This window comes from Musca vetustissima, unplaced genomic scaffold, assembly GCF_032173495.1.
Source record: "Musca vetustissima isolate MV318-11 ecotype Yass unplaced genomic scaffold, APGP_CSIRO_Mvet_v1 utg7804, whole genome shotgun sequence".
Lineage (NCBI taxonomy): Eukaryota > Metazoa > Arthropoda > Insecta > Diptera > Muscidae > Musca > Musca vetustissima.
Window position 1 is genome coordinate 152,099 of NW_026887929.1, and position 11,114 is coordinate 163,212.

At 38.6% G+C, this 11,114-nt stretch overlaps 2 protein-coding genes across 2 annotated transcripts; both read right to left on the reverse strand.

The window, feature by feature from the left end:
* Positions 1-772: 772 nt before the first annotated feature.
* Positions 773-5,702, reverse strand: LOC133335704 (spondin-1). Its single transcript, XM_061544005.1, has 9 exons — positions 5,522-5,702; positions 4,949-5,334; positions 4,673-4,885; positions 4,359-4,616; positions 4,138-4,300; positions 3,639-3,985; positions 2,666-3,576; positions 1,971-2,016; positions 773-916 (listed from the first exon to the last, which is right to left on the reverse strand). Exons 1-9 carry the CDS (start codon positions 5,700-5,702, stop codon positions 773-775), a joined length of 2,649 nt encoding a protein of 882 aa, XP_061399989.1.
* A 1,046-nt stretch (positions 5,703-6,748) lies between these two features.
* LOC133335731 (spondin-1-like) lies at positions 6,749-10,869 on the reverse strand. The gene is made up of 6 exons (XM_061544032.1): positions 10,685-10,869; positions 10,029-10,621; positions 9,716-9,970; positions 9,483-9,654; positions 7,898-8,250; positions 6,749-7,837 (listed from the first exon to the last, which is right to left on the reverse strand). Exons 1-6 carry the CDS (start codon positions 10,851-10,853, stop codon positions 6,749-6,751), a joined length of 2,631 nt encoding a protein of 876 aa, XP_061400016.1. The 5' UTR covers positions 10,854-10,869.
* Positions 10,870-11,114: the final 245 nt, after the last annotated feature.

An 11,114-nucleotide genomic window follows, 5' to 3' on the forward strand; every position in this document is an offset into this window, starting at 1 on the left:
AGTGTGTTTTTGTTGCGTTTTTTACTGTACGCAAATCTGTGATTATGAACCGAAGAGAGAGAGAGAGAAAGAAAGCGGGAGAATTAGCAAACAAAATATATTTCCTTATCGCCGCCAGAGACGACTGCGTCGTCATCATCATCGTATTTTCAAGGTTGCTAAGTAAAAGCGAAACTAAAGGTAGAGGGTGGTCATGGGAGTGCCCTTTTTTTTAAAAAAATTATTTTTGTTAAATAGAAATTAATTACAAAATTGATTGGGCGCCATGCTAAATATGAAATTGATCACCATCAAATGTTCATAGGGAATCAGAGAGTAGAAGGTGGTCATTTGATAGATAATTTAAATTTGATAGATAATAATATATAATTTATTTTCTTTTAAATACAAATTATTTAAAAATTTGGTTGGGCACCATTGCAGAATATGAAATTTGGAATAAGTTGAGATTGGGCGCCATTGCAGAATATGAAAGATAGGATTAGTTGATCATCACCATATTTTTAAGTTTGCTCAAAAAAAAAAGAGAATCTAAGGGTAGAAGGTGGTCATGAGAGAAATTTTTTAAAATAATTTATTTTCCTTTAAATATAAATAAATTACAAAATTGATTGGGCGCCATTACAGAATATGAAATAAGTTGATATAAATAAGAAAAATACAACTCTGTAGTGCTACTTTGTTAGCTCAATAATTTGCGGAGATTTTTAGAGGCTGTTTTTTTAATTTTCCAGTGAATTGAGAGAGTGAGATTTAATTTAACAGCTGCTCTTCAATGCACCGGTACTCCAACATCGTACCGTTTAGTTAATTGATGATGGTTATTTAACGAAAAGTCTGTGTCGGTAGGATGTGGATGATATTCATAGGCAATTGCCGGCTGTGGATCCATGCTTTGCTTGTGATGAGGGAATGTCTACAAGTTTTGTTAGGGTTATAAAGAAGTTTTGTTATTTTTCGTTTAAAATTCAGATTGTTTTATTAGTCAAGACCCCGGACATCAAAATAAAAGGTAAACCTTGGCCATGGCGAGAGTGGGTCCCAAAGATCATATGATTTCATTGGTAAGGAAAATTAATACCTCACCAGATTGCATTGTGAGTGCCGCCTCTATTAAACGGTTGATGGATTGAGGAGAATATTTTGAATTTATATTAATGGTATGTGTACACCGATTTGGAACTAACGCATATGGTGAGTTTTTTTACAATTTATATTTTAATATTTTTGATTAAACAATTTATTATATATTTTTTAATCTCCAGGTCAGGCCCTAAAAGCCACTGAATATTTTAAACGCATAATCTCCTCGTTTCCAAGTGTTAAACATTCACCATTTAACGATTAATCTGGGACAATCATGAAACCTTTGGCTACGTTGAGGAACAATTCCGCACTATAATCAAGACATATAATCTCAATGTTCTGTCGGGGACAGAAACACCTCTTCATTTCATTGGTCGTCGGATGAAGAAGAAAGTTTTTAATTTATATCTCTGGGATGTAGACATCGATACGGAACCATCTTGTATGGTAAGTTTTATAAAAATACTACAAAACATGAAGATATAAGTTTATATTGGTACCAATTAGTGTATACGTATTGCCGTCCTGTATACGCCTATATAAAATTGTATGTAAAGCCGAAAATTCTGAGTTTATTTGCACCAATGGGCGTATGAGTATTGTCGTTTTGTATACGCCACATAGCTAATTCTGAGGTTCCATGCACCAGTGGGGGTGTGAAAATTGCCGCTATAGTTGGTCCTTCTGATTTCTGTGTATTGGTACAGCCAAGCGAATGATTATTGCCTCGTGTATCAGGGCATTTTAATTTTGGTACACAAAAGTGATAATTTGTGGAATATATTTTAAAATGACTGATAATAGACTTATCCAAAGAAAATATAACGCCGGATCTGTGCACATAGTGGGCGTATGATTATTGAAGTTATGTATACGTCACATACTTTATTGCTATGTGTCGATAGCAAATAGAGTATGATTGTCGAGGTCCTTAGGAAAGCATTAAAATAATATTTTATATAAAATTGTGGGGCTCTTATTTATTTTAGCGGACAAAAGTGTTTCTGGCAATTTTTGAAGTGACCGCTAGTAGACTTATCTCTGAATAATCGGAGGTTCTTTGCACCAATGGGCGTATGATTATTGTCGGCATGTATACGCCATATATGTGTACAATATTCAGAAAAAAATGAAATGAGCGCAGTAGGGAGAAATCTGAAACTGTTTACTTGTTTATATCAAATTTCTGAAAGAATAAGATATTTCTGAAAATGTATATTTATCACATGAAAATTTAACACAGCAATTTGTGAGGTCAATTATGCCACTAGTGGGCGTATGATTTTTGTCGCTATGCATACGCCACATATGTGTACAATTTTTATTTAATCCTAATGGTTCCATCTTTTGAATGGACACAGTAGAAAGAAATCTGAAACACTTTACCTCTATTTTCGGAACAACGAATCAGAAATACCTGAAATTGTATACTTATCACATGAAAATCTTACATAGCAACTTCTGAGGTCAAATATGCCCCCAATGGGCGTAAAAAGAAATTTCCAAAAATATATATTTTTAAAAATAATACTTTTATTAAATTTTCTTTTAAAATAAAATCAGTACACTTCACACCTACTGCCACGTATTTTTCCACTTTCCATTGTGCCTGTTAATACCCGAATGACTGAAACCTCCGCCACCAATACCACCACCATAACCATATTCCACATCCACATTTTGTTGGCCGCCACATTCCGCTTGACATGCCTCCATACTGAAAAACTTATTACGATTACGATCACAATTATCCGAAGTAAATAATTTACATTGCATATCACGGGCATCGTAGAACCAATAATTTTTCAAGAACACTCGAGGAGCATTACAGCGATCCGTTGACAATACTGGTCGTTGTAAACAAAAAGTTTTATCGGATTCTTCTTCTTGATCGAGGACAGAATCATAATTTATGGTTTTAATGCCATAAGGATTGCTGGGTAGAAACCCATAACCCGATAAAGTAGATTCCGTGGTGTGACCATAGCTATTACCCCTAAAATTGCGTTGTGTTGTTGTCGTGGTCGTAGTTCTCGAAGTTGTTTTGGAATGATAATTATTAATTCTGGAATTAATTGGGTTAAATGCAGATTGCTTGTAAGGCGTATTTTCAAATGGCAAATCTCCTGATATTTGCGGGTTATCTTCCGACTGATAATTAAGAGGATTTCCGCGTAATCTTTCACTACCATATATGGTATTGAGATTTTCATATTGTGGTTTGCCATAATCATCGTTATTATTCAGTATTGGTTTATTGATCTGTGTTCTCAAATCACTGGTATCCATAAATCCTCCAATACCGGCACCATATTCTTGATTGGCGTCCAAATCATAACCATTCGGTTCCATATCATAATCTAATGGGCGATTATTGTAACTCGTCTGTTCCTTTCTTCTGCCTTTATTTTGGGAATTGTGGATATTACCACCACAATAGGTACCCTCGCAGGTCTCAGTTTGTATTAGGTCAATAGGTATTCCACCACTCTACAATAAAGAGAGATCGATCGATCAATTGGAGAACATTTGAATTATCCATCCTCCCTTACCTGACAATTTTCGCTGGCATAACTATTTACAAAACTCCTGGTCCGTGTCCTTGTACCCATACCACATTTATTCGAACATTCCGAATAAGGAGACCATGGTGTCAGCTCACATTCAGCTCCACTGCCATAACGTGAATTCCCAGCCATGGATGGTAAACCAATATTTTGATCAATGCATGGACCGCTGCATTCCTGAGTTTGCCTCAAAATTTCTTGACAATTCTTTTTTCTAGCCACCTCCGGATCTTTGTAATCACGTAGGCGATATTGTACACCACTGCCACATTTGACACTACATTCACTCCAATCGGTCCAGGGATGGGTGTCACATTCAATGGGTAGTTGTTCTGAAGATTGAAAAGGAGAACAAAATATTAACAATTAAGTTCGCTGCCTATTCGATGTAACTAAAATCGCTGGGGACCCTTATATTGGGGCTAATATTTTGAAGTTTTATCTTCCCTCTAAAGGTGAAGGCTATAAAAATACTATCCCTTACCATCAAAACATCGCCCATAGGTACGTTTCCTGGTAACCCTTAAGGTAGCCAAGGGTTTCATGGGTGTTCCGGTTTTATCATAGAATGGCGAATGTTCATCACTGGGAAACGAGGAGGTTATGCGCCTCACAACATCTGGGGGCTTTTGGGCCTGATCTGGAGACTACAACAAAAATTAAATATTTATTTAGAAAAATTATGATAATTTTGAAAAATCTCACCATATAAGATGGCCCCGAATCGGTGCCCACATCCCATGGATATAAATTCAAAACTTTCTCCTCAATCCAACGACAATTTGCGGTGCACAACTCCATAGAGGCAACACCCAAAATCCAATCTGGCGAAGGATTAATTTTCGTTACCAATGAAATCATGTGATGTTTGGGTCCCACTCTGGCCGTGGCCAAGGTTTTGCCCACCACATTTGCCTTATATTTTATGCCAGGGGCCTTGATTATGGTGCGTATGCTACCGGTCTGAAAATGAAAATTTTATTAAGTTCCTATTCTTTTATATCTGGAGGCAAATTTACATCAGTTTGATTTTTAATTTCCATTTCCAAGGCCGCACTAGAACCATGTTCAGCCAATTCTTGTAGCCCTTGGCTAGCCGGGCTACCATAACTCCAAAAAGAATAATCCACCGTGTGTGAAGCCCCAATGACGGTGCCAAAGCTGGTGCGCCATGCTTGCAGGGGGAAATCCTTTGGGTGGGTGTTGCGGGACCAGTGGCGTTCCAAAACAATCTGAATTTTTATAAGGAAAATTACTAAACCCTTTCACGACCTTCAAAAAATTTGCGAACACACCTCATATTTTGCCTCATCACAGGCACAGCAAGGATCCACAGCCGGTAATTGCCTATGAATATCATCGACATTCTCCCGACACAATTTCTTCGTTAGATAACCATCATCAATAAACCAAACGGTACGATGTTGCAGTACCGCAGCCTTAAACAGCACACAACCACTTTCTGGATCATCCGGAGCTATCCAAGTCACAGTGATCCGCTGTTTCATATTACTATTGCTACTTTCTATCATATTTTCACATAGGTTACTGAATTTCGTTTCCGGATTAATAATTTCGAATTTCCCCAAGAGCTCACTACGAGAGTTGTGTGCAGGATTTTCCGATTCCACCAGTAGGGTAAAGGTTAGGAATTTTAAACCCTCCGGACAGGAAAGGGATACTTGAAATGAAAGATGGATAGATACATATAAGAAAAAATTGATCAGAATATCCCAGAGGCAGATTGAGAACCCAATATTTTAAAATCAGTATTTATCGCAGAGGACATTTAAGGGTGGAAGATATCGCTCGGTATATTCGCGGTTATGTCCTTTGTACTTCCTTATTTAATATATTTCTTTCCTTACAATTATATTCTCTTCCGGGTAAATAAGTCGAAGGATTGCCATCAATTAATATTTGATAATTTTCATCGACGGGTGAACGATCGCCGGTGGCACCTTGCGGTATACGATAACATCCCGAATAGCAATGACTTATCGCAGCGAATATCAAGGAAAACCGCAATATTAAAGCGTAAGGATTCATTGCATAAATCCTGAAGAGTATACCACAAAAGCGGATAACGAAAAAACTACAGCTCCGAACCGTTTGACACACCACAAAGAACTGAAGCTAAATTTTTCAATAACCACTTTGAATAGTTTTCGATCAAAGCTATTGATTCAATTAAATTGAAACTATGTCATCTTCATTTAGACGAATGCGGAATGTCTCAATTCTATTATGGCACAGACACACACACACACACTCACTCACTCGCAATCGGCAATCAAATATTGCGGCAAATTTTCTTGTTTTGACGCCGTTCAATTAAATTGAAAACCACACACATCTTTGAAATCCGAACGCATAAATTTCTCGCAAGACACTGTGTGGGAATCCACGAATAGATTGAGACTGTGTGATGCGACTTTTGGAGGCACGCTTTTCAATTAGCCAAGTGTCGTAATTATTTTTGTTTTTTTTTTTTTTTATAGTCATCTATGATTGAATATTTCCGAATATGATAGTATGGACACTCAGTGGAATGGGTGAATGACCCTTTGGAATATAGTGTGTAGTTAGCTATGAAAAATCATAATTTTTTATAGCATTTTTTTTTTATTAATTTGTTTGCATTAAAATCGAATAAAAAAATATTTTAAAATAAAAATCTCTGGACTGATAATTTGTGATTGATAAGTGGGTCAAGATTTTTTTTCGTGTGGGGGTTTGTTGTTAAACTAAATTTGAAATACAATCAATTGGAAGGTTCTAGAGAAGTCCGGACATTTTTTGAAAAAGAAATAAAGTAATTATTTACAAATAAAACGTCACTAAGTTCGGCAAGGCTCCATTTTTCAAAATCTAAAGCGTGAGGAACTATTAGAAATAAAAAAATACAAATTCCTGATATTCTATGGCTTACATAAAAAACTCCAAATTTTTCCGCCAAAAAATATTCAAATATTCAATTTATAATTTAAACTATTTATTTTATTTGAGTATATTTTAGATAATAAATAAGAAATTTTATAATGCCAGTATAACTATAGCTCCTCCTTCTGCCCCTTCCACCTCTCCTTCCGCTTCTATTCCTCATTATTATTCAGCAGACATGGTAACATTTTACACTTCTCCACAATGACACGATCCTTGCACTTATAACTCATCTCAATGTTCAGTAGAGTTCGTGTTCGCTGACGATAGGAATTATCACCACATGTTGCGGTGCATGGTGTCCACACTGACCATTCGGAATAACGACATTCATCTTTCTCCTCAATTTGTTGTGGTTCCACTTTCACATGACTATGATGACGTCTCCGCTCATCATTACTCTGTGGTACATAACCTCCTACGGAGTAGATGTCATCACAACGTTGATAACATTTTTCAATTTTCACCAAATGTTTAGGGCAGGGTTTACCACCATATTTCGGGGAACGTAAGACCTTACGTGTCTTAATTTGCGCCCCTTCTCCACAGGTGACATTACACGCATGACTCATCCAATTACTGACCACACAATCAATGGGATCGGCGCGAATATTTTCCTGTTGCATTTCCATTTTCTTGCGTGGTATGCGACAGGTCTCCTCACACTCTTCTTTGGATTTAAATTTATTGCGATTCCGATCACATTTATCGGCCCAGAAAATCGCACACTGATCAGACATGTGATCGTAATACCAATAATTGGCGACATCGCTATCACGACAATGACTGGGTTTTAAAACTTCATAACATTGGGGTGGTACAATGGCATCACAGTTTAGGGTGTTGCAGGTCACCACTTCACGGCGTTTGATATGGCGACAGGGATCAACATTGGGATCACGATTTGGATTGCGTACTCCATACACTTCGTCTTTGTTCCAAACCACACGTTGTCTTTCACTGGTGCCTTTGCCACCACAAGGACCCAAGCAAGGGGAGAAATCGGACCAGTGAGATACCCCACATTCGGGAGGTATATAATCATCCAGTTGGTGGCTATAACTTTCCAGGTCCCTATAACGTATGTTGTCATCAATGTTTCCGAAAAGGGAACGAGTTCCATCAACTTCATTGTCCTCAGCATCACCACCATTATCTCCCGCGTCACTGTCACCAATATCGCCACCACAGTCCGAGGCACGACAACCCCTTTTCTCTTCCAAGACCAAACGTAAAATGGGCTAGAAGAAAATTCGGAAAATTATTGAAAATGATTCTCAAATTATTTTATCTCTATTTACCTGACATTTCTTCTTTGCACCCCGGGCCAAATAACGCCGCCTCCTTGTCTCAAATCCCTTGCCACATGAGACGGAACACGATGACCATTCACCCCAATCGGACACCGCACACTCTGGCATATCATTCGTGGGAGCATACACCACCTCCTCAACATCTCCTCCATTCTCAGCTTCACACTGACGTCCCATACATGCCTGCTCCTGTCGTAAACTTGTTCGACAACGCACCCTTTGCGCTGCAGCGGGATTTTTAAATTCCCTGGTTCGATATTGTGTGCCAGGACCACATTTTGCTGAGCATTCATCCCACGGGGACCAATGATGTGTAGCACATTCGAGTGGTTCGTTTTCGGCTGAAAATAGGTTTGGGTTTAGGTGAATTTTTCAAACTTAGGTATCTAATGGTATCGTAGGTCACTTGAGCTTAGATTTCCACTAATAAGATCGCTAGCACAGACAAAATCCGTCAGTTCACTAGAAATTATATTCTAAACTTTCTCTAGGTTCAGCAGATCGTTATAAGCTCGTCACCTGTTCACCTTAAGTTCATTCGTTTGCTAGATCTTCACCTTCGTCAGCTCTAGAGGTTCGCCAAACTTAATATAGGTTCACTAAATCATTATAAGTTCGTCACCTCACAATAAGTTCACTTGCATACTAAACGTTCGCCTCACTAAATGTTCTCTACCTCTCCTTAGGTTTGCCAAGCCTTCTATAGGTTCGCCAAATCATAAGTTTGTTAACTCACAAGTTCATCTCGCAATAACTTCACTTATAAGTTCGCTAGCTAGATCACTTAAAATTCGTCATCTCACTAGAGGTTCTCTAGCCCTCTAGAGGTTCTATAGCTACCGAGAGGTTATCTAGCTATTTAGAGGTTCTCTATTTCTGTAAAGGTTCTCGTTCTCTTTAAGGTTCTCTATCTCTTTAAAGGTTCTCTAACTGTCTAGTGGTTTTCTAGGTCTCTAGAGGTTATCTAGCTCTTTAGAGGTTCTCTGTCTCTCTAGAGGTTCCCTAGCTCTCTAGAGGTTATCTAGCTTTTGCTAGATTATTATGAATTATTTAGTTCACTATAGGTTCACCATCCCACTCACAAGAGGTTCCCAGCTCTATAGAAGTTCGCCAAGTATACTATAGGTTCCCCTGCTCACTATAAGTTCTCCAGGGATATCTATCTCGCTTTAAATTTGTCATCTCACTAGAGGTTCTCTAGCCCTCTAGAGGTTCTATAGCTACCGAGAGGTTATCTAGCTATTTAGAGGTTCTCTATCTCTGTAAAGGTTCTCAATCTCTTTAAGGTTCTCTATCTCTTTAAAGGTTCTCTGTCTCTCTAGAGGTTCCCTAGCTCTCTATAGGTTATCTAGCTTTCGCTAGATCATTATGAATTCGTTAGTTCACTATAGGTTCACCAACCCACTATGAGTTAGAATTTCACTACTGGTTCTAAATATCACTACAGGTCTCAAAGCTCCGCAGTTCATCAGGGCACTAGCTAATTCTATTTAGTCTTATCCGTGCGCTTTACTCTTAAAGTTCCCCAATGTATATTTTTCCCTGCCCTACAAATTTACACAGGGTTACTTACATTCGGTATTATCACATGTCTTCTCGTACAATCTGCGACGATTCAAATACACCGTTGCCAGAGGTTTCATGGGAGCTCCAGTGCTATCATAGAATGGAGATCTAGGATCATTTGGCGAATTCGATTTGATGCGCCGTATAACATCCGGTGGAACCTGAGGCTGATCCGCCGACTAAAGTAATAATAATACAATTAAGTGAGTTCCAAGTATATCTCAAAAATATACAACTTACCATATACGATGGACCCATATCGGTGCCCACATCCCAGGGATATAAATTATAGACCTTCGTTTCGACCCAAGTACAATTGGATAAACATAACTCCAAGCCTGAAACGCCCACAATCCAATCTGGTGAAGGGTCAATCATGGAAACGAAGGAAATCAAGTGATGCTGGGAGTCGACTCGGAACACTGCATGAGTCTTGCCCGTGACATCGGGATAGGCAATGCCGCGTGCTTTAATAATTGTGCGGATTTGATCGCTCTGAAAAGAATAATGATTTTTAATAATAAATTGAAAAAATAGATATTCCAAAAATTACCTTATCTTTAAGCTCCGTTTCCAAGGTTCTTGTGGAACCATGTTCGGCAATTTCCCTCAAACCCTCACTGGCCAATTCTCCGTACTGCCAAAAACGATAGTCCACCGTATGAGAAGCCCCAATAATATCACTAAATCGTGTACGCCAACTATTTGCCGGAAAATCTTTCGGATGGGTATGTCTTGACCATTTACCCTCAAATGTCAGTTCATATTTAGCCTCATCACAAGCACAACAGGGATCGACAATTGTCGGTTGACTATCGATATCATCGATTTCTTCTTCACACAATTTTTTCGTTAAAAACCCGTCATCCATAAACCAAACATCACGATGTTGTATTACCGTGGCCCTTAGTAGAACACAACCCATGCCGGTGGCTGCTGGGGCAACCCATACCACATCGATACGCTGCTTGACATTTGTATTGGTATTTTCGACTAAATTCGCACAGCGGGGACTGAAACGGGTTTCAGCCAAATCGGCAATTTCGAATGTGCCAACAACATCCATGGCGTCGACACCGCCATTTTCGGATTCCACTCCCAGCATAAAGCTTATGAAAACTTGATCGTTGGAGGCCACAAGGGATACTGCGAACGAGAGAGAAAGAATGATTACAAAAATATTCTTTTTTTGAAATTTCTTACACTCACCATTATATTTCTGTCCCGGTATATATGTCTGCGGGTTACCCGCAATAACAATGGCATAACTTTCATCTACCGGCGATTTCGCAGCCGTTGTTCCATATGGCACCCGACTGCATGCCAACGCAATATTCAGTGTTGCCGATATGGAAATTGCCAACGCCAACCAATTCATTTTCACTGTCACAATGTGTTTGAGTGTCCGAATGTTGATGGTGTTGATGTTGCCGTCGATTGCTTTGTGTTCGTTGGGTGGCTGGCTGTCAGAACAGAAGTGACCTGAAATGAATATTAATTTTGATGGTGAATGTTAATGACAATTTAACGGAAATCTAATATTTGTCAATAGCAAAATAATTAATGGGGTAAACGAGAAGGGTAAAGGGGGGACAATTTTAACATATAAGTTCGGAAGCTGTATATCGTTACTCCAGAT

Bases quoted from the DNA above. Each gene is read 5' to 3' on its own strand.
- LOC133335704 (XM_061544005.1), bottom strand. From the start codon at position 5,702: ATGAATCCTTACGCTTTAATATTGCGGTTTTCCTTGATATTCGCTGCG. The intron at 5,335-5,521 runs GTAAGGAAAGAA...TTTCATTTCAAG, and splicing joins ACCCGGAAGAGAATATAATT to TATCCCTTTCCTGTCCGGAG. The intron at 4,886-4,948 runs GTGTGTTCGCAA...ATAAAAATTCAG, and splicing joins GTGATGAGGCAAAATATGAG to ATTGTTTTGGAACGCCACTG.
- LOC133335731 (XM_061544032.1), bottom strand. From the start codon at position 10,853: ATGAATTGGTTGGCGTTGGCAATTTCCATATCGGCAACACTGAATATT. The intron at 9,971-10,028 runs GTAATTTTTGGA...TATTCTTTTCAG, and splicing joins AAACGGAGCTTAAAGATAAG to AGCGATCAAATCCGCACAAT. The intron at 9,655-9,715 runs GTAAGTTGTATA...TTATTACTTTAG, and splicing joins ATATGGGTCCATCGTATATG to TCGGCGGATCAGCCTCAGGT.